General features: G+C 43.3%; 1 protein-coding gene across 1 annotated transcript in view; it reads right to left on the reverse strand.

Annotated features, from left to right (window-relative positions):
- Positions 1-2,771: 2,771 nt before the first annotated feature.
- The window catches only part of CELSR1 (cadherin EGF LAG seven-pass G-type receptor 1), a 176,222-nt gene continuing 155,159 nt past the window's right edge, over positions 2,772-23,834 (reverse strand). The window contains exons 25-35 of the mRNA XM_062582642.1: positions 22,795-22,969; positions 18,117-18,229; positions 17,006-17,085; positions 15,439-15,565; positions 12,505-12,630; positions 11,184-11,320; positions 10,548-10,651; positions 9,562-9,729; positions 7,964-8,206; positions 7,121-7,385; positions 2,772-5,039 (exon numbers count right to left, since the gene is read on the reverse strand). Of these exons, the coding sequence (XP_062438626.1) occupies positions 5,015-5,039; positions 7,121-7,385; positions 7,964-8,206; positions 9,562-9,729; positions 10,548-10,651; positions 11,184-11,320; positions 12,505-12,630; positions 15,439-15,565; positions 17,006-17,085; positions 18,117-18,229; positions 22,795-22,969 (1,563 nt within the window). The 3' untranslated portion in view covers positions 2,772-5,014. The remainder of the gene's footprint in view (positions 5,040-7,120; positions 7,386-7,963; positions 8,207-9,561; positions 9,730-10,547; positions 10,652-11,183; positions 11,321-12,504; positions 12,631-15,438; positions 15,566-17,005; positions 17,086-18,116; positions 18,230-22,794; positions 22,970-23,834) is intronic.

A 23,834-nucleotide genomic window follows, 5' to 3' on the forward strand; every position in this document is an offset into this window, starting at 1 on the left:
GAAAACTGAGGAGGTCCAGGGTGAGGCCTGGCTTCCCCTTTGGCCTAAATGGCCTGGGAAAAGTAACTGTGAGATGGTGTTCACTGCATCTTGCAACGCAGCCAGCAAGGGCACCCAGCCGATGGCGGTGGCAGGTGCCAGCTGAGAAACTGAACTAACGTAAGAAAGAGCCTTTTCTTGCTATTTGTAACCAAATCAGGCAACTCATTGCATACCAGAAGTTTACATGAGTTTGAAAAGCAAAAGGACAAACTAGTAGAGGAAAAAAATCCATCTCCAACAAGAGATGAACACAGCATATCCTGCTAGGGAGGTCCTGAGCTGCGGCTCGTGGGAGGCTGGGGGTGCACTGGGGCAGGCTCACGGTATAACGTGTCTGTGCTAATCCTCCTTTCCTAAATATCTGCTGTTGGCCATTATTGGAGGCAGGCCTGTGGGCTGGTCCGTTCTGTAACAACCCTGCCTATCTAGGAATTTGTGTCTTGTTTGTGTTTTTCCACAGTAAAGTGGACTTTGTATAAATGAGAACAAGACTCAAGCACTGAACTTGTACAATAAACTGAAAAGAACATTTCCCTTTGGGCTAAATGTTTGAGTTTGTTTAGTGGTGAGTTTTGGCAGAGTATTTTTGCAAATTGAGGATTGCCGCCTTTAATTTTTTCCCCTAAATCATTTTAATAACTGGGCTCTGTCTCCCTGACCTCCCGCCCTGCCATTATTTCCTGATATTTAGAAGAATTTATGGAAGAGCTGGCAAGATATTGAGAAATACTTTAATTCCACAATGTTGGCAGGCACTTGCAGATCGTTGCTATGCCTCATAAGACACGTGAAGGAGAAAAACTTGCACAACATCCTAGTAAACACAAAATGGACAAGATATGGCTTAGTGTTAATGGGCTTAAGGGTCAGAAATGTCCTTTCCCATTGCAGGCCTCCATGGTCATTTGCTCCCTTGCACTGACTATGCTCTGAGTCAGCAATAGTATGGTGTATTTGAAAGTAGATGCTGTCCTTCCTGGGAAAAGACTGAAAAGTTTGACTTGAATGGACATCAACTCCAAAGCACTTCATCTGGGCAAATCCTCCATTAACTAGGAATATGCTTTTTCACTCAGTTTGGATTGTTTATTCACATTTAGGCTAAAAATGTTTGGTGACCAAACCCTCAACTCTTTTCCCTTACATGGTTGCTTGGGTCGAAGTCCTCTTGGAACCGATGACCCCAGAGATCAGCCAAGCAAGGACAGGAAGAGCCAGAGTTATGTAACCATGTATATAACCGTACTTGGCTGCTGTATGATGCAGAATGGGTTGTCCAACACCGGAAGAGACTTGTGTGTCCTGGAAGTCCCAGGAATGTGCTCTTGGTGCTGAGACCCTCATCCTTCCTGCCACTGCCCTGTTATTTATTCCCCACACTGCCATGAGATAAGGAGTTGGGCTCCTCATCCCTATTAAGTTGCAAGTTCCTCTGTCACCAGACTGCAGCATGGCAGAAGCACGGATGGTGGGGAAGAGCTAGTGCTAAGAGTCCTGCCTCTGTGGCATCCTGCCTACAGGCAGGCACATGCCTTCCTGTACCCTCTGCTTCTGCGTGGTTTGTAAAGCCTAACTCCGAATGAATGTCTACGGTATCACAACTGGTACACTTTTCAAAATAGCTCGGCTCATGGCTCAAATTTCAAATTTCCAGGGTTTTTTCTTTGAAAGATTTTAATGAAGCTAAAATCCCCTTCCCTCTCCCTGCCCAGGTTTCTCCTAGTTCATATTAGTACTGACTTAAAAAAAAAAAAAAAAAAAAAAAACTCTAAAAAGGAAAATAAGCCCCAAACCCACCCCATCCTTCCTAGCTAACTTGGTCTTGTGGTAAAATTAAAGCTTCTGTAAAACATGAATAGGAGGCTTTTTTCCAGAACTGAAGGTGTTTGCCTGCTGTCTGAACCAGCGAATTTTCCAGTGCTGCAGGAAGCATGGTCCCAGCCTCTGCACCTCCTGGCCCGAGGTGAGCCCAGGTGAGAAGCCCGATGGCTAAGATAGCCCCTGAGGAGCTTGGTAAACACAGGCTGGTCTCAGGTGCATGAGGTGGGCTTTAGCTTCTGCTTCAGTGCTTTTCCAAGCCCATTTTCAAAACCCAGGGCTTCTTCTAGCACTTGGTTCAATCCAGTTTCCTGGAGTTGGGAGAGGGCTTATTCCACAGACAATTTCCTGTGGCTGAGAAACGCTGTGGGTTTGGACCAAAACGCAATGCAGAGTTTTCACAGTGATCAGCAACCAGTCTGGGTCTTCATCCACATTGCTGTAGCTGGCCGAAGAGCATGACAAAACTCTTGCCAGCTCCGCCGCGGTGGCCAGCCTGGCTGCAAGGGCCACGAGCCAGAGCGGTTTCACCACCGCTGAGCCGAAGGGGCCGGCGGGGCCGGCGAGCTCCCAGGGCGCGACGTGAGCTGGGCTTTCTCCTGCCAGCGAAACGCCCTCCACGATTTCCTAAGAGCTCAGCTGGTTCCCCCCAGCCAGTGGTCACGTGTCGTGTGTCCAAAAAGTAGGCGGTTGCAGGGACGTGCCCGTGTGTGCGCGTGTGCGCGTGTGCGTGTGTGTGTGTGTGTGTGTGCACGCCCACGCACATGTACATCAGCGTCTTACCACTTCCTTGTTTTATGATCTGGCATATTGCCCCTACCAGCAGCATCCAGAACCCTGGGAAAGGAGCTCCGGGCCACCCGCAACCTCAGCACCAGCACTCCACTGGAAATAAACTGCCAGAGCAGGGATACAAATTCAAAAATCTTAATTTATTGTAAATTCTCCTTTCATCTGTGCTGCAATTCCAGTGTTCTGCACATTAATAAATATACATTTGTTAAAAAAAAAAACCTCCAGTGTCTAATCTGCCATAAAGCTTTTAAAAAGTCATAAAAAATAGGTTTTAATTTCTTGTCATTAATACAACTGACCCTTATTTACTGCGACAATTCTGATCAAAATAAAAACTACCTACATCTCACTGGGACAAAATATACAAACACAGATGTAAAAACAGCTACCATGGTTATACACAATGCCTGAGCACACAGCCAAGTGTCAGACACTTAAACATTCAAAACTTTTTTTTTTCAGTCAGGCAATTTCACACACTATGTTGCAAGTTTTTAAATGAATGCTATCATTCTTCCTCCCTCCCCTTCCAAAGGCCTCCTAAATACATTTAAAAATGCATAGGAATATAACAAAGGCCAAGATTACTGTACACTTTATTTAATTTTTTGCTAAACTCCTGCATTTTATTTAGCCTGATTTTCTGTTTGTTCCCTTTCACATACACATTCATACAAAGAAAAGGTAGTATTTTTTCCAAAAGAGCTGCTATGAAGAATGCCTAGCCTGGAAAACCCTTAGCGGCACCAATACGGGCACCAACAGCGCCCTGAGGACTCACTTTGATCTGTATATTCACACTGAATGGAACCACTAGTAGAAGCTCTGCCCCACACATTCATCACGGAGGCAAATGTTTTTCATTTCTGTTTTTCCATTTTTTGTAAACACTGTGGAAAGATGAAGTTGGTGGAATGGACAGACTTCATTTTCCTATGCTTGTGAAGCCAGTGTGTTTGGTGGGAACCATGACGTTGCCTCCCTTTTGTGTGCCCAAAACCAGGATGGGCAGGGCTTTGCCAAAGAGCTCGGGAAATGAAACCCCAACATCTCAAAGACACACATTTCTGCTTTGATGAGTGAGATGCTGACTCCAGCAGGAAAGAAATTAAAAGTAAAGCAGTGAAAAAGTAAAACTGAGCCCCACGTAGAGCTTGTCAAATAGGAGAGGGGGAGGAGGACCTCTTCTTGGGACACACCATGGGCTGGTTTGCTGCTTAGTCAGGCCAACAAAGTCAAGGAGACCTACTATACAATTATACCACTTGTTTTGTTGTTTTTGGTAAGGGAAATATTGATTTGGCTTCTTCTGTACAAGGATTGTGTTGAAATCTTAGATTAAGATATGACTTCTTATTTTTAGTTCTGAAGTTCTGTTTCTGAACATGTCAGTGCACTTGAGAGAAAAGGCCAGAACATCACAAAATGAAGAAACAGAACACTTTTGTTGGTTTTAGAAGAGGTTATGAAAAAACATACTGTGTCCTTAAAGTGTTTCAAAATCTGGCAACAAAACTTTAAAATTATATTCATGGATTTAGATGTAATCTTCACTGTATTACTTTGAAAACTGCATTGCATCTTAAGGTGGCTTCCATGCAAACTTCAGTTACTTTATCAAATGCCAAATTCAAGTAAAATTGTGCAATGTTCATATAAAAAATATCAAAAGCTCTTTTAATCATTTTCCTATTATCAAATTAAGAAGATCGGTATAAATGTAAAATATACAAAGGAACTTTTTCTTTAGCATCACCATACAAAATATATAAAAGTATCTACACTTTTTATATATATATAAGGACTTTTTTTTAAGACGACGTGTCCATAAAAGGATGGATAGAGATGCTGGCATAGAAACTAAAGGACACTTGTTGGGATATTTCTCCCTGGAGTCCAGCAAGCTGAATGGTTCACACTGTAGCGGGACAAGACTTCACAAGAGACATCTCCTGGTGCTTGTCTTAAGGCTGATGAATTGACTTAACCTAGTTCCACTGCGATAATGTGTTTTCCCACATTTCTCCCTTGTGGAGAAGCAACCCCTGCAGCGTTGTTCTTGTCCGCACCGCAAACAGTTATTTTTCCCTCACGGTGCTGCCCTGCTACCATTTCCACGTGTTTTGGCACAGGTTCACATCCCTCTGAGCGCATCACGGAGTAGTTTTATCACACACATCGGGGCACGGTGTCTCTGTTTCAAGCAGTCAGGAGTCTCCCATAACATGAAACCACGCAGGAGTCAATCCCACCCTCGTCCTCCTCACTACGCAGCAACTCCTACGAATCCGAGGTACCCGGCAAGTGACACCACGGCAAGTAGTCCAGAACGCAATCGCGATCACAGTTTCCTGATGGTTCAAATTGAAGTTTCATTACTGCCTCTGTTCGTGAGAAGAAGTAATCATGCAGGCTTAGGGTTAAACAGACACAGGCAAACAACTTCACCCCAAACTACCTAGTACTTTTTAGTAAGGTCTCATGCTCCAGGAGGTTAGCATGTCTTGCTAATCAAATGCTTGCAATGAAGATGCTGCCCTTGTGAGCACGATCAGCTGGGAGAAGTACTCACAGGTAGCACAAAAGAGAGGCACTATTAAGAGGAAATCTGTGGCGTGTTTGTAATTAGCTAGAACTTAGGTGAAGACGTGAAGCTCACCAAAAAGTTGTACAAGCTGTTAGAAACCTGGTATTTCAGACAGATTCATGCATTCTGCTGTCGAACAGCAAAGTTTTGCTATACATGAAAGGTGCAGAGAATAAAGCAGTTTAGTACAGCGAGGTGGCTAGTTGTTCTCTAGTAATGAATATATTACCTAGTAGCAGCAAGTAGTTATTGCTTGTTAAAGACATCTATGTTTTCTTGCTAACCAGAAAATATTTCAACAAAAAATATTTCCAACAACCCAAAGATGAATTTTACAGGGATTTGGGTGCACCCATGGACAAAAGGGGTGTCTAAAATACGATGGGATGTCAGAATTAAGAGTCAAATGAGAACTTTTCTATTGGGTTGGAGAAAGAATTATTTGTGTTAATAAAAGGAAGGCTATAAAAATATTTAGGCAGATTTTACATAAAGACTTTTGACGCCATTTTCCTCTTTTTGAATGTAAGTATCATAAAGAGTAATGAGGTTTCTGAGAATATCCTTTGCCTGAAAGTTTGCTCAGCTTTTTGTTAATGTTTACTTGAGTTTATAATGGTAAATATGCACACTGATTGCAATGCAGTAGGTGGGAATTGTTCTGCTGGTAATTTTAGGGTCAGGAGTTGACATGGCACTTTTCTTATTGGCATCTCCTGCCCTGGCAACACTCTTCCTCTGCCTGGCTGGATGCCCACCTCACGCTTTCCTGGCCAGCTGCTTTGCCCCACAGTACCCCAGGCTGCTTCAGAGGAGCCTGTACATTCTTCTGGCTAAGGAAATCAGAGATTGGACAAGTATCAAGATGTACTGCTATGTATTTGCCCTGTTCTTATCCTCCTTTTCGGGTGACTGCTGTACCTAGTTGTACTCCATTAGTGATGGATCCCTAACAGCCTGAAACACTCTCACTGCTGCAAAAGATGAGAATGAGATCGAGGGAAAAACAAACATTCCTGAGGTCCAAAGGGGTGAAAGTCAATGGGTTGGGAGCTAAGAGTAAGGACTAGAGGGGGACCCAGAGCAGGGCTCCCTGAGGGCACACATGGCCCCCTAGTCTGGTGGGCCCTGCTAGGAGGTCATGGGCGACCAGCAGCAGGAGGAGGCAGAAAAACCTTGATGTGTGTTGCAATGGTGGGCTGGGGAGGCTGATGGCAAAGTCGTTGACTTGGTGGGGCCTTGGGTAGGGAGGGCATGGGTGAAAATGGGATTGGACCTCAGCAGGAGGGAGGGTTGCAGAGGGTGATCAGCGTCACTGTGGGAACCGTTCCTCAGTCTCTTCACTGCAGCACAAGCCCTGGTTGCCGTTACCAGTGTCACCAGGCCAAGCACTGCCATGCAAAGGGGACAAGGCAGAGTCTCTCCTGCACCGTTACTGGTGGGGGCTCTTGGCCACACAAGTGGATGGTGATGTGGGAATTCGTGTCAAAATCAAAAGAGCATGTGTTGCTCTTGTCCATGGCATGCCTTTAACACTCATTTTGCCAATTCAGAGCATGCCAGGCTGACCAGTGACATGTGCACCTTGCCTGTGATAACTGATTTTGGCCTTCTAATCTGCGCAATACTGTGGCTGGGGACACTCTATGGAAAAGCAGATCAGCACAGTCACTGGTGAGGGGCTCTAATCCAGTCACCAGCTCAAATCTTTGCATATGTGGGAGTTTGAGGCTGGAAAGTAAAGGGAGAAGCCAGAACTATGGCTCTAATCCAGTCACCAGCTTAAATCCTTGCATATGTGGGAGTTTGGGGTTGGAAAGTAAAGGGAGAAGCCAGAACTATGGGACGTCTGTCAGGGAATCCCTATGTGGCACTTACTCTGAGTCTGAGGTCTCAGCATGTCCTGTTCCCACATGGACGTTCATGGCCATGCCATTGAGCTGATCTCGAGACTGCTCCCTCCGAGGATTTTTTACTGTCACCCCTGAGTCTGAGGGAGAGCGGACCCCATCATTTGTCCCCAGGGAAGTAGTCCTGGAGGATAGTGTCGTCTGATTGTAATCTGATAGCTTTTCCCGTAGTCGATTCTTCATATTCTTATCCATCAGTGGTGGAGGGTATGTAACTCTATTTTTTAAGATGCCTGTTTCAGAAAAGGGAGGAATAATGAGAACTTTGACATATACTAGTAATTTCATTTATCAGACTTAACACATCTAAAAAGTGGTATTTTTTGTTTCTTGATCAGACTTCTGGTTAGTCACCTTAATTTAATGGATTAGACTTTGTCAGCCCCAGTACCTACTAGCTTCCTATGGGTTTATGTGGTTGCACAGGCTGGAGTCCATTTGGAGAGTGCTCTTCCCTGGCAGAGCTACTATATGCTCATTTAAAATCCTTAGTCTCTCAGTTTGGCTGTGAATTGGCTGAGAAGCAATTAGATTCAGGGCAACACAGCAAACTGCCCCCATTCTGCTTTGGGGGAGTGGGTGCTGCACTCACTGAAACGATGCCCATGCCACCACGGGAGCCCAGTGCAGAGCTGGGTCTCAAATACACTACATAATCCATCTCTAGCGGGGCCCAAGAGTTGAAGAACCCCAGTACATGTACAGGTGCTATGGAAACACTCCCAAAGCAACCACTGAACAACTTTCAGCTGGCCTCTCTCTGTCCCCAACTCATGTATTTCTCCCAAGTGCGACGGGCTGGCTGCATTACCTTTCCTCTGCTCTGGCTGCTGGTTATTCTGGTGGGGCAGAGGCCTGTTCTCCTTCTGCTGCCCTTCGTTCTCTTTGTCTTGAGGCACTTCATTGCTGTGGTTCAATTGGTTTTCTCTGTGAAGCTCTACGTTGACCTTGGTCTCAACTTTGAGTTTCTGTTTCCCGCCGGGGTCCTCCCCATCGCTGGCCGTCATGCACTCTGTGGGCCAATAGGGTTTCACATGATTGGCAAGGGTATCAACTGCAACGCAAAAAAACACTAGCTCGAAAAGTACTGTTCGATAGGTTTCCTCAGCCGCTGCCCGGCTGGTCTGATCCTCTGCAGCTGCGGGACGGGTGTGTGGGGTGCACTGCTCTAGGGCTGTGACAACAGCCAAAAAATACGGCTGGCAGGATGGCAGGTCCCTGCTCAAAGCAGGTTTGCTGGTACCATTACTGAGCAGTGTGAGTTGAAACTGCTCTCACAGGTGTCCAGGGCTGGTGATCCCACAGGCTCCCTGGGGACAGTGCATCTGAGGGGTGATGGTGCCCAAGGGAAAGGATGCACCTGGTGCTGTGTTTGTGCAGAGCACCAGCATGCAGCCTAGATGCTGCCAGCACAAGACTACCAGAAACCACTGAGGCCACAAATGGTGGTCCTGTTTCAGACATACCAACCTGAACCAAAGGGTCCCAAGGTGGCAGAAATACTGAAATAGTAACGCTTGCCACAGCAAGTTGGGGTTTGAAGGCTTGCTGGTAGAACCATCACTTTTCACTTGCCCAGAGACCCCAGCAGCTGTGCTAAAGAATGGACCTGTTGAAACCGTTTAAAGTTCAGGCTGGTCAGACAAAAGTCAGTGGAAACTGAGGTGCAAGTAATGGTAGGCTGGCTGAAGCTTGAACTGCCTCACACCAAAATTACAGAAGGTGAAGGAGGAGGTGGCCACCAGGAGCCCTCAAGAGCTAAACACACTGACTGGATTAGTCGCTCAGGGAGGGAGGGTAGATCCATGTCTCCATTCTTCAGACATGCATATTTTGCTAAGCTGACCTACCTTCAGGATAAGATGAACTGTGCCTAGAAGAGCCTGTGCCCTGCAGCACAGTGTGATATTGGTTGCCCATGATCTCAAACCCTATAGGCCATGACTTTTCCTAACCCCACTAAACCTCCATGTCTGTATTGCATATGAGGAGAGGTACGTGTTTCTTCCTCCTGTCCTCAAACAATCCTGCTCCTTCCTCCTCTTCCTCTCCTCTCTTGTGCTGGCTGAGCAGTGCCATTTCTGAGTGCTGCAGGGACCCCTCAGCAAAGCACCCTGACTACTGCCTGCCTCAGCACAGTAAGTTGCTGTTATAGATTTTCTTATGAATTCTTTGTTCTTACAATCATTCACCCTGGGGAAAAGCCCTTCGGAAGAAGAAAGGTCCTCTGAGCTTGAGAGAGAGCAAAGCTGGAACAAAGATCTCTTCACAGTAGCTAGGTACAGCAGTAGGGATGCAAAGCTGTCATTGTTGTATGGTAGTCTGGTAAATTTTCCATCACCTCTAAAGTCATTTTATAGAAGGGAATAAATTCAGTGCTATTAAATCTGATGCTTTCACCAGGAATACCTTTGGGAGTGCTGTGGAGAGGGCCACGTTCATTATTTTTGGAAGTGGTTGTGTTCCACTTTTTCTCCGTCTCAATCCCATCTTCCTCACTGTCTGATGAATGGGAGGAGGCGTAAGAGCTGCTGTGTTCATCGAGCGACAGCTCGCTGTCGGAGTCCGAATCGTGCTCTATACATGTGGGAGGTGGAAATACTGAGATGAGAGCGTGGAAAGGAGTCAGACAAATCTATCTGATGAGTGCACACGGAAAAGGAAAAGGCAGGTCTCTGGTTCAGGAAATACCAAGCATTTACACCCATAAGTGTACATAAGATTAGCTCACAAGGACTGGGGCATCCACCTAAGTGATTTTAGGAAGCAGATCTGCTTAGGTAACAGACAGCACCTTTAATCTACCTGGGGGTCCAGAACAGAATAGGGACTTTTTTCACTATTCAATACATAGAACAGTAACTCCATAGGATCTCAATCAACACACCACACATGCAAACCAAGGCACCTAGAGATAACAATCATCTCTTAGTTACACTTAGAAACACTCTTAGAAACTGCTAGAAGGCAACAAAATTTAACATCAAGACCCCAAATGAAAGGAAATCAGCCAAGAGACACTTCTCATTTTCTTGTACAAAATACATAGCAGTAAAAGAAGATATTGCCTCAAGGTCTCAAACATTAAAAGATCTCCAATTAAAAACCAAGAGAAACAGCATAATCTGTGAGAAAGAACACGGACGCCAGAAACTGCCAACAGCTGTGACAGCTGTCAAATTAAAATTGAACCATCACAAGAAGCAGATACATGATATTTTCAATCCATAGTTCCCTAGTAAGGCAACTACCGTGTATCTCATTATGCCAAAAGCATTATTTAAATTGAGAATGAGGTACAATAAGACAGACTATTCCTACTATTACAGAAGCCTTTGAAAAAAAAGTGCCAAAAGGTGCACAAGTGGGTCAAAGCATTTTAAAAAAAATCTTACCATTGGATTTTGATGGATCCCTATGAAAAATGGAGGAGTCTGCTTCAGTCTGACCAGCCCTTGCTTGACTTGAGGATCCACTGAGCTTATGAGCAGCCTCATCCCTAAGGGAATAAAAGCAAGGACTTTTTTGTTCAATATATTGTTCTTAACAAGGTAGACACACAGATAGGATTTATCCGGTCAAATGCATACAGCTACAGTGTAAGGTAGCCAGCCTGTGCTTCCTTCATCATCAGTGTAGTCACTTTTACAGCAAGACACAGCTTACCCTCATGTAGCTGTCTACCTTTGATCACACAAATCACGCTCCGAAACAGCCTAAATTTATGAGCTAAATTCCATCCCTTGAGACACTGCTGAATGTAACATTTTAGCAGGCAAGCAGCGTGGTCCAAATAATTAACTTAATAGTTACGTTAACCACTGCACTGTTTGGACAGCGCAGTGACGCAGGCATGCAAAGCTGTCATAGCTGCATGCACCATAGAAAATGACAGTCACATGAAACAGAACTGTTAAGACATAAACCACGCAGCATTTGAACCAAAGCATTTGTTTTGGTTTTTCTTTTCACGAGAGCAATTAAAAGGGAAAGGCAAGCACCTGAAAGCCATGCACCTGCCACCTGATTACCTGAGAATATAAGCAAGGTAGCTATTGTGGCTCTTGGCTGACCTGACGGTGCTTTCTAGGGAGACAGTGGATTCCCCAATAGCTGTGCGATACATATTTGGCTCCTCTATATATGTGTTGTTACAGTTCAGAGATCGCTGAGGGAGAAAAAGAGCAATAGTGAATGATAAGAGGCACTGTTTTAAGCAACTTGACATGCAGTTGGATTGCTGATCTGCCCAAATAAAGCCCTCTCCATTTGGCAGAATTTTATTTGCACAGAGGACAGATATCCCATCGGACAAAACCTGCCTCCCAGGACTGCAGGGAAAACTATGATGAACAATCTTATTTGGTAGGTTTAAGAATAGGAAACTTGTTACATAATATCCTAAAACAAATCTTTACATCAGCCCTAGATGGGGGATGTCTGAGACCTTTTATTTATATAATTATGAAATCTGGGAATGTTTTTGTTTGTGAGCTTATGTATTTGAGTGATTATCTCTCTCTATATATATACGCACACACAGACAATATTTTATATATATATATATATGTACACATATGCACACACACACACACTTTTCTCTATTAAAAAATAGATTTAGGCCATGTCTATTTTGGTAATGGGCAAGGGCCTAGTCTCTGCCCTAAGAGTAAAAGGGAATGGATGGCAAAGCTCAAGTCCATATGGCTGAACTCTCTTTCCTCCCCAAATAGAGTGGTTTTATCCAAGCTGCCTATCTGTGAACAGTCCTAGGCGCTTGCCATTCCTTCCCTTCCTCCAGCCATGCCCATACATGGACTGGGAAACTGCTAGGTGGCACAGCTAAAACCAGTTAAATACTACGCATGAGTGTGGGTCAGGACATAAGTCTATGATTTAGTCCATTTTAGTTTATTAGTGCAAATGCAATCACATAGATTGCAATATATCTGGAGGGGTAACCAGCTGTATCTACTTACAAGTTTCAACCTGCCAATTATGTAAGCCTTAATCAGAAAACTGCAGGTAACTAAGTAGTTTAGAACACTACACACACACTTTTGTGTAGCTTTCTTTGAAGTCTGCAAGAATAAAAAATAATGAGCCCCTACTAAAAGTCCACATCATTACTCATGAATGTATGAAGTCTTGAATGAATCAATGGTTTTGATGCTGAAGGAAAAAATTTAATTAGAACAGTAATCAAACTTTTGAGAGACACCATCAGTAACCTTTGTACAAGATACTGTAATCAATCAGAAAATGCATTTAATAATGGACAAGCCACCTATAAGCATATTTTAGATACCTTTTTTCTAATACAGGAAGATTTTTTTCATTTTTTTCCCTCACCGTTAATAATGTAGCTCTTGTTGCAGTAGAATCATCTGGAAGAGGTTTCTTTCCAGTTAAAGTATTCTTCAAGTGCTTCCTGACTTCTTTGTTAAATACACAGTGGAAGAAGAAAATGAACAGCCCCTGGATGATTTCAGAGAGAAGAAGGATAAATCAAAATGGTTCACTACTACCAAATTGGAAATACAGTCAGATCTTAGAGAACAGCCTTTCTAAAGTAACCAATCTCTGAATTCCAGTTCGCAGTCCATAATTTCACTAGCGATTATGACCACAGCAGCAATAACTTTTTTCTATCTTTGACTGAATTGGCATTGATTCATCACCCAGGACTTCTTCATAATTTATTTCCAAGTTTTAAGTGCATAAAAAAGACTTTAGAATATACATATATATAATGCTGTTTTCTTCCAGGATTTAGATAGCAAAGCTCAGAGTAGATGTCAGCCTCCCTAGCAGCTGGGGAAGGAATGTTCTTCCCAAAATACACAAAGGGGACTTCAATGCCCCACTGGAAGATATTTCAGAGAATTTCAGGTTTGTAATTGTATTAATATTTTAGAGTTTACACACTGACGATTAAACAAAATCATGAGGAGCACATCAAAGACATCATAGCCTTTAGTGAAAACCTCTAAAAGTGGGAAACTTCTGTAGTAGGTATCCTTAATAACTACTGCTGAGTTGAATTTAGAAAGCCGTGTGAGACATGATCGGTAGGGACACTTCCACATAATCACAGCATGGTTGAGGTTGGAAGAGACCTCTGGAGATCATCTAGTCCAACCCTCCTGCTCAAACATGGTTACCCAGAGCATGTTGCCTACTCAGGATTGTGTCAAACAGCTTTTGAATATCTCCAAGGAAGGAGACTTTTATAACCTTTTTGGGCAACCTGTTCCAGGGCTCAGTCACCTTTGCAGTAAAGAATTCTTTCCACAGGTTCAGATGGAATTTCCCATGTTTCAGTTTGTGCCTGTTGCCTCTCATCCTATCACTGAGCACCACTGTGAAGAGTCTGGCCCCATCATCTTTACATCCTCCCTTCAGATACTTATATAAGTATGATAAGATCCTCTCTCAGTCCTCTCTTCTCCAGGCTAAACAAGCCCAGCTCTCAGCCTTTCGTCATATGAGAGATGCTCCACTCTCTTCACCATCTTAGTAGCCCTCTGGTGGACTCACTCCAGGAGCTTTGTGTCTCTCTCATACTGGGGAGCCCAGAACTGGACACAGTACTCGAGATGAGGCCTCACCAGGGTTGAGTAGAGGGTGAGAATCACCTCCCTCGACCTGCTGGCAACACTTCCTAATGCACCTCAGGATACCACTGGCCTTCCTGACCACAAGGGCACGTTGCTGGCTCATAGTCAACTTGTTGTCCACCAGGACTCCAAGGTTCTTCTCCACAGAGCTGCTTTCCAGCAGGTCACCCCCTAGCCTGTATTGTTGCAAAAAAGCAAAGATATCCCAGCTTTTGCCCCATATGTTCCTTGATTCAGCAAAATCTCCTGGTGGGAACACTGAAATCCATCCAGCTAGGCAGTTACTGGCCTGCCAAGAACAAGTGTTCATAGCTTTCTTGGGGCTGTGTGTGTGACATAGGATGCACACATATGCATTCAGATGTGTCTGCTCTGATGGAATACACGCAGCTGCCAAACTGCTATCAATTTTGGTTGCAGATACAGCATATAGAAGTCAATCACTCATGAAGTTGCAGCTGTACCAACATCATAAGATGCTTGCATTTCATGATTTCAGCCACAGCAATTGACTTAGATAACTTTAAACTTCAAGCTCACTTTATAAACATTGAAACAAATGTAATTTTAGCTGGCATTAGCTGTCTGGAATTATGCATTAATAAAATTCACATAAATATCTCTTCAAAAATACAAGTTCAAAGAAGGCAATGACATGAAACACCACATACCACTGTGCCTCTCTGGGCAAGTTTGGAGAATTCCCACTGCAGACTTTCCTCCCTCTCTTCACATTTATGTTTAATTTAACTTTATTAGAGATTTGTAGAAGCCCAGATTTACAGTCTGAGTGGATGCATTTACTTCACAGCAGACTAGTTGCAGTGGCAAAATAACCTTGCCCCAGGTCGGCCTATTTGATGTACTTCCAAAGCATGCTGGGGAACCATCTCTGGAGGAGAACAAGTAAGCTTCTTTTCCTCTTTTACTGCAATTTGTGGTTGCTCTGCTGTGACTGACAGGACTGTTTTGCTGGTTGCCATTGTTTTAATATTATGGGCATCTGCCATGATGGTTTCTGCCATTCTAGGTCACATTTAATTAGTGAACAACATCAACCTTCATGACTTCCTTGCCACATCTCCCAGAAGTAACTGTACTCTGCATCATTAATTAGCAAGCATGCACACTAGGACAGTCAGTCCAGTAAGACTCCCTAGAGCAAACAAACCTATTTGAGAAATATGTTTGGCTTATTTCCTTAAACAGTAAATTGTTTTGTGAAAGCCCGAACTCTCCACTCTTGGTGAAATGAAATGCTGTTTCTTATTTTGTGGTAGCATAAGAACAACTATTAACACTGAGCATGTAGAAGACAGCAACAAAGACTCTGCCTCTAGAAAGGCAGTGGTATAACTGCCTACTGTTACTTACCTGTCACAGGTCACAGTGTTCAAGCATCTATCTTAAAATGAGAGACCCATTTACTCAAGGTTATGAAGAAAACTGGGTTTTTCTTTTTTTTTTCTTTTTTGGGTGAAAACAACCCTCTCCTTGAGAAAAGTGAGTGAAAACTGCACTTAGCACCTCTGCCCTTCTCAAGGTAGCCCCGTTCGGGCAGGCAGGAGGTTTAGGCTCAGCGCTGCATTTGCTGAGGGTGGCCTTTGCTCGGCTGTCTGCGTGCTGCAGATCTGCAGCGGCAGCGTGGCAATGCGGTCTAACGTACCTGCAGGCAGCTGAAAATGGCAAAGAGATAGTGAAATGTCATCACATCACTGTTCACCGCCATCAGCCCCAGCAGCCACGTGGCACTGATGAGCAGCAGCAGGATGAAGGCCGTTCGCAGCACAGACCTGTGAAGCAAATACATACACTCACTGGTATCACGACAGAAGAATAAATAAAATAGCACGGCTTCCCAACACCGGAGGTGCCAAGAAACGTTTCGAGCTCCCTTTCCTCCTCGAGCGTACGCGAACGGCACAGCACGCAGACCCGGCTGGGGGAGTGCCTAGCGATTAGGCAACTGCAAAGGCCCTTAGGGAAAATAAAGGCAGCGTTTGGCTGGGAGAGTGCCTAACGCCTAGGCACCTGGCAAGGCTCTTCGGGAAAATTAACGCAGCACTCACTAGTCCCCAGTTCCCATCTCTCCCATTACACTGCTCAACGCCTCTGAACATTCAGGTTAAAAAAAAAAAAAAAAAGATGTTTTTTCTCAAGTCTGTTTCTAAGATTTTTTCAAACAAACACGGCTGGTAGCCAAGCTCTACTGTTCGGTGTCGTTGACTCTGAGGAAGAGATCTGGGGAGTAAAGGGTCAAGTCTGCCTCGCTGCTGTTTGTTAAGTCCACTTTTGCAACACTGCGACCGGGGTCTTGGATGGAGAGCGCTCAGGGGAATGCCTGTTTGCTTAAAAAACGTTACTTCCACAGACACTTCAAAAAGATGGTCACAGAAGCAGTTCCACTGGCAAACGGTTATTTCTACAAAATGTAGATTATGAGTAAAATTGCTGCCATTAAGTAGCAATTATACTGCATTTGTTTAGCGAAGTTTAAAAAAGAAACTTAGAAAAGTAACCTGACAGCCAGTATTGAGTAATTAGCTAGAGGAAATCTTTTGAAATCTCATATAGCTACCTATTTTTTAAAAAAGGCCCGTCTTGCCACTAGCTAATCACATTTTAGTTCACAGGTAAATTATAAGCTTTGGGCAAAATACAAGCTAATGGGAACAGGCTGCCATAATAGCTAGGGAATATGGCAAGTTGCAGCTTGTGGGGCTTTCTGCTCATCCCATGTGGAGCAGAATGGGGTCAGAGGCTGGTCTTCAGAACAGCAAACACAGAAAGTCATTGTCAAAACAAATCCCGTAATTTCTGAATTTGTGAGGGGACACCTTTCTGTGCCAAGGGCTACCACAACAAGAGCATCTCCCAGAATTACATCTACCTTGAAATGGCCATGGCTATTTTGTAGTAGAGAATACTATAAAAGATCTGGAAGGACTGCAATGATCATATACAGAATGATCTGTCCTTTAACTCTTTTTTGTCTTCTCCTGTCTCAACCCCAGTATCAAGCACCATGCTGGACATTTATCAGAGCCTCCAAGAGGACCTTAGGAATAGATGATGGTAAAATGCCTCCCATTTCCTCTACCAGTATGGACTATCTCCTTCTCCAAATACCTTATTTGTTCCCAACCCTAACAGCTGCCTTAGGGCAATCTGTCCCTTTATTATTCCTGGGCAGAATTCTTCTACAGGTTTTTGAATCCTGGCTCCAAACTTACATGACTCCGTTTTTCTCAAATGAACGTTGCCTTCGTCTGCATGATGCTTTCATTGCTAGTATAAAGATGACAGTGTTTATCTGAAAGAGAAATTGAAGTAATTGCATGGATTTTTTTTCCCTACAAATTTGCTAGAGCTCAGTTTACATTGACAATGGAATTCTTATCCTAAAAAAGACTGCAGTGCCAAGAATATTTTTCCTTCGATTTACATGTCTCTTCAAGTTCTAAAATTCACCTTGTTTCAAGCCAATATTAGTTAAGAACGCCCTGGGACTCTATCCTGCTGAAACCCAGTAAGACTGCCCTATGACAGGAGGCTTGAGTGAAACGTAACTCAAGAATGGTTGTCCTTGACCACAGCAGATTCCACTTAGCCCAGCATCTTTTTTCGGCTGTGACTAAACAGGAATACAATATAAGAACAGAGAAAGCATATAGCCGTAATTCTTCTGGATGCTCCTCCGGCCTCCACTGATTCCCAGATCTGGCATACACTGGGTGTGTTTGTACTTATTCATCTATGGTGAATACTTATGCTGTGAGCTGGTCCAGACACTTCTTGAAACTATGTAGAGCTTTACCACTGCCTCTATCCTGCTTCAGGGAATTGCAGAACTGAACTCCATGCTTAATGATGAGGTAGTTTCTGTTTGTTTTGAACCTGCAACCTCCTTCCATTACTTGAGTTGGAAAAGACTGAACAGTTAGGACATCAGTGGGGGCTGTTCTGTGTCTCTGGTAACTCCTGTGACACCTCTCTACACCTTCTCCCGGTCTGCTTCATGCTTTTGGAGATGAGGGGACCAGAACTGCACTTGACGTTCAAGAAATGGTCACTCTATAGACATCCATCTTCTGGTCTTCTGTTACCAAGGGAAGTTTTAAGTGAGAAGTTAAATAACAGCCAATTCTTTAGAATTCCTGAAATTAGAATTATTCCTTCAGATCTTCTGAATGAATGAAGTCTGGCCCTAGTGACTTGTCATGGCTCATTTTGTTGATGTAAAGAATACAGTTGCTTCAAATTGTGCCTGCTGACTGACAAAACAAAAAAGAAAGGTAGCAGTAAGGCAGAGGTAGAGCAGGATGCCAACTCTACCATACTTACAACTACAACAATTACGATGGGCCCAGCAAAACTCCAGATGAGAGTGTCATGAACAGATAACCAGCAGAAATCAGGGTTCCCATAGCCTTGTGGGTCCAGACCAACAGCAAGTCCTGAGTCACAAAATGGAGAAAAAGGACATCAGAAAAGTGCTGGCAAGACCTTCTATATAATCAGGCATAGTAATAATGTTTGAAATCGCTGTTTGACAAACAAAAATGATAATGGTAAAATGTCATCAATAGGACAGTATAGAAAATAAAAATCAAAGCAAATATTGAAATAAAATTTTGGTAAATCAAAACATTCACTTTGGTCATTCCATATTAAATGGCACTATGAGTTTTGCCTACATTTGTCTACAAAAAACTATAATAAATCCATGTACCAAGTTAGTTGTGCTTCAACACAATTTTATAGTCAGATTCAGAGAGACTGATCAAGCCTTTAGGGTGAGTTACATGCTGAGGAATTTCAATAAGCTTATGCAGCAGAATGACATGAATCATAGCTGAAGAGATGTCTACACTACAAAAAAGGTGCATTCTTAACTGCTGTGAGCTTACTGTCATTAAAATAACAACAGAGACATAGGAACCTGGGAACTAATGTAAGTTAACTCCTTGAGTTCAAGTACAGCTGAAAGCTTGAGATTCAGTTCAAGCTTCTAACCCAGGGAAGTGCTTACCTCACCTTGCTTTCAATACCATTTTAGGTGAAGTGTGCTAATGTTCCCAAGGCAATTGAGTTAAGAACATGCCTTCTATTGTTTTAATTTTTGAAGTTCAGACATTAACACAGGAGTCTCTGAACATCTACTGGAATGCTGATTTTATGACCTAAACCTTTTTCATATGGAAATGGACTGGGATTGCTGCCTTGGTTCTGCAAAATACTGCAGAGTTCTTCCTTCTTGAAGACGCAGAATATGATCCTATAATGCCTGTGGCCAATGACATATGGTAAATGGCTGCAGAACGTTGTTTAGGTGTCAGAAGACACCTATGGCAGTGAATGCAAGTTCTGACTCAAGTAAACAGCCAAATTCATGGCAGTGCTTTTCTCCTCCATGAGAATTCATGTGTATTAATAAACACCTTCTTGAATTGAAGCCTGTGTGGTTTGATGAAAAGACACTGAAAAAAAGGAGAGGTAGCTAGCTACATTTCACTCTGTTTGTATGAAGTTTGGCCCACAGCCAATATTCACATCTGGTATAGGCCTACACTCCATGAAAACTAAACTGGCTCTTTGGCAAAGCAGTGGATATTGGATCTGCTTTCTCCGAAGTGTGGAATGAGATAGGATTGCTCTCTCTCTCTGTGCTCCTATTGGCCTTTTCATGACTGCCTTTAGCAGTTACCATCCAGAAAGAATTAGCCATAAATGATTAAGGGACCATAAAGTATTTTATACAGATGTAATTCTATAGACACAGTCTGTTTCCCAGGACTTGATTTCCCTATTAGTAGGACTTAAACTACAGTTTGACCAAACATCTGGCTCTAAATTTAACTGGCAGACAGCAACATTTTTTCACTCTCAAAATCCTACCCTAAAATTCTCTATTAAACCAATGGAGCAAATTGCAGTCTTTAGGTATGTGGCTCAAATTTTACTGCAGACAACAAGATGTGAACTGGCACGTTACCCAAAGGCAGAATTGAGTCAGTGCAATTTAATATAAAGAATTGTTTTGGCACATCAGTCAACTGCTGCACCCTCATCATCCTGGGCAGCGCGAGCTGAGTGCTGCCACGAGACGCATGCTCAGTGCACTGATGTTTCCAGGAATGGGCTGATGTGGCGGCCGAGCCGAGCGGCCGGTGGGGACCAGCATCCACCCGAGGAGCGTGCCAAGCACGGTTCACCCCTCCGAGCTCCCGCAGGTTCTGAAGCCGCGCGTGACTCGGGGCTGCTCCCCGGCCTCGTCGCTCCTCTGACTCATCCGCAAATCTGCAGATTCAGAAAGCGCCATTGTCCGGGGGCTATTGATTTTAGAGGAAAGAGTGGGCTAAGTAAGAACCTGTTTTAACAGGAGCACTGCTGTCTCCATGGCAAAGCAATCCCTGCATACATACAGCAACCGGGTAGCGTGTTTTCACAAAGACGCTCCGAACGGGAGGGGTCCTGTTGGGTGCCAAATCCAGCCTGTTGCTCCTGAGGCAAGGAAGTCTAAAATCCCCTTCCTAGATGGATCAGACTCCATCTTAAAATGAGCCAGCTTAAAGCAAATTTAAATTTCTCCACTATTGCTCCCCATGGGGAATATCCCACACCCTCACTCTTTGCATGGGTATAACCCTTCTCCCAACTTCCATCCTCCATTTCATCAGGGCAACTTGCTTTCGCACTGTGTGATTAAATGTGCTTCCTCTTGGAGTGTTCCCCACGTAAACATTTTGTTAAGGCTTTTTCCCCCTCTGAAGCTCAAGCCTTCCTTTAGCAAGTAGTCTGGTGTCACCCCCCTAACGATCACTATGCCCTAGGTTGAAATGAATGCGGTTTTGAGCATAGAAAATAACAAAGAATGAAATACAGTTGGGTAAATCCACTGCTGCTGTAGCTTCACTTCTCCAGGATAGCTATAACAGAGATGAATTGGTCTGGATATTCATCCTTTAAATTAGAAAAATGTCCTTTGGATGTCCAAGACTAAAATCCTTTCCCACACCTAGACTTTTCTATGATTCAAAAACATACACAATGCATCTATCATAAATGTAAAAGAAGCTGTATTTAAGATGCATGCTCTGAGGTTGGAACCTTCTTACTCTTTCAATATTAAAGTTTAAAACTTGTAAAAGAAGCTTACTTAAAATGCACAAAATAACAAAGTGATCCAGAGGCAAAAAATCCCATACTCTGCTATTTTCCTTATGACGAAATAATTTTCTCTTCAGATGATTTCTAAAATTGAGAGGGCAAACTAATAGCATATTTCACTTCTTTTAGCAAAATCCTCTGACTTCCTCAATAATAGGGACCTGAATTTTTTATTTAAGTGAACTGTAAATTTAGTAGATTCAGATCTTAAATGACAACAGACAGCCTGGAACCGTAATTCATAATATATGCATAATTGTAACAGGTAAAATAGTTCCATAATACAGAGACAATATCTATTCAGAAAATGAAAAAATGGTGTAACATATAACATTTAGATTGCATAACACTACTTTTGAGAAAGTTCAGGAGAAAAACACTTTAAACATGAAACAGAAACTCTGACAAAATTCTTCTGAGGAGTTATGTGCTCTGAAATAAAAATTGTTTATAGTTTACTGCTATTTAACAATTATTCTTCATTTCTAACAGAAATGATGATATCAATTCCCTGATGGTGCTTAAATGTTCTGGAACGTATTGCAGTAGATTTGTGTGTACTGATAAAAGCTACACAGAAATATTCTGAACAGTCTGAAATATTCTAGAAGTTCAAAGATAATTTCTATTTAAAATATCAGGAATATATCCAGAGTGGTGAGCCTTCCAGGCTGTACCTGCCTCCGTATAAATTGTAAGAAGCAGAAATTACTATTCACAAGATGAAATGGAAAAAATTACCAGTTCTCCAGAAATGATACCTGTATTATCCTCATGCTGCGCTTGTGTATTATACTTTTTAAGTCACATGGGAAAAACCCAGCATGTATTTGTAAGTATAATTTGTTCTGTAATATTTTTCCAAGAGTACATGGAGTGATAGCAATTTGATCTGACAGAGAGCTAAAGTTCTGTCACTACTAACAGTATTTTGTTATCTGCAAAAATATAAAAGTAATTGTGCAAAAGTTAACTGTCTGACTATGATTTGATTTCCCATATGCCAAGATGCATCCTGAAATAGCTGAACCGAAAAAGCCCACTCTAACTGTTCTGTGAAGTGCACTTCCCAAGGAGCTGTCTGCCTGAATTAATGCAGCACCATGCGCTTAAGGTAGCATCTGAAATGTCTGGCTGCAAAAATAGGCATGATGAAGGCAGAGGTAGGTGTGCTCCTGTGTGTCACACCGGAAGAGTTTAAAAGATCACTGCCTTCAGCTTTTCATTATTTTCCCTAGACTGGAAGTTATTGCCATTGTAATGAAGTAAAAGGCTGCTCAAATATTCCCAGTCTGCTTTCATGCCAAGAAAAGCAGAATTGCTGAAATCCCCTTCAGGGACCAGTTACTGCTGGCAGAGGGTGAGCAGTGGGAACGTCCAGCGAAAGGCAGGAATGCCCAGTGCGAAATGTCGCTTCTGAAGCTGCTGCTGCACCCACCCCCCCATGAGACAGCACGTCTACGTCCTGCAGCTACCAGCACAGGGGAGAAAAATTTCTGAGGGCTGAAAGCAAAGTCATTACCATAAAAATGTTATTCCCAAGCAACGTTAACAAGTCCTGTTTTAATCTGCATTCAATTATGTTTATGTTACTGTAAAACCCTCAGTATCACTTTAACTGGGACAATGGATATTTGGTGCACACAATTGCCAAATTCAGGCTGACTTCTGGTATTCATTATTTGGGGTTGCGCTCATTCAGGAAAGCATTTCAGTGCCAGCAGCACTTAAACACAGGCACAGCTTGTCTCTTGGACAAGGTAACTTTCCTGAATCTGGCCAGCAAAGATGGCAGGGAAAGCAAACAAAGCTGTTCTGGGGTTGGTGAAAGGTCTCCGTTGACTTTTGGTACCTGTTATAATAGCGGGAATGCCCCAGCCAACGACGTAGTAGAACCGCATGTGCCCAAAGTTGATGTTCCTCACTTCAGTCAGCATCCGGTAGATGTGGAGCTGCTCCACAAACATCCACGCAAAGGTGCTCATGTAGAAATAATGCAGGAGAATGGCAATCACCGTACATACAAACTGCGGAAGGAAAGGGCACTGAAATTAGAGGTGCTGTGCTGAATCACGCAACTTGGTGAGTCACTGGCTCCTGAGCACAGCTGAAGGAAAATTATAATAGAAAGGTTTGGCAGAAAGACTACATTGCCATTAATTTACATTTCTGACAGTTTTCAGAGTTTCAGAAAAGCTGTTCACATTGTAAAAACTACTTTTTTTTTTATCATTTGACGTATGTCAAGCCCAGTTGAGTTTTACACTATCAGTCCAAGGTGCTTTTAGTCAGTGTCCTGCAAGTTCTCTGGTTAATTCATGAGTATGTTTGCTTGGAGAGATGACAAGTTCAGTTTTTCTGACCTCCAACTCCTTCTGTGCACAAGACTGGCGGGATGGGCAGAGCTGGTATTCTCGCAGGACAGCTCGGAGCTGTGGCTGTTTTTCTCGGGGTGGAGAAGGGGAGTAGAAAGCTATAATGCTCCTGTAGATGCTGCAGACCCTCTACTCATGCGTGGGCCACATTCATGCATCGGCAGACCTGTGAACTCAGCAATGATGAGTCCAGCTGCCCCATGACAACTGCCTGAGGCAAACTGAACTCACTGTGCAGCCAACAGATGGCTCCTGAGACTGCCACCTTCATCCCTCTGCTAGTCCAGTGTCTCCCATTACCAAACTAAGCGTTGTCCTGTGGGGTTATCTTCACTCTCTCCTGAGAGAGCTGTCTCCTTGAGGAAGGCTCCATCCATACAATTTTGTTTTGTTTTACGCAGACACTGTTTTGTGCTCAGTATTAATAAATAGGAAGCACAAGGGAACTCCCCTTATGTTTGGCAGAGGGGAGGTGAAGTGTAAGATGGACCTTCAGCCTTCTGTTTAGGACCTAAGA

The sequence above is a fragment of the Rhea pennata genome, chromosome 1 (assembly GCF_028389875.1).
Source record: "Rhea pennata isolate bPtePen1 chromosome 1, bPtePen1.pri, whole genome shotgun sequence".
NCBI lineage: Eukaryota > Metazoa > Chordata > Aves > Rheiformes > Rheidae > Rhea > Rhea pennata.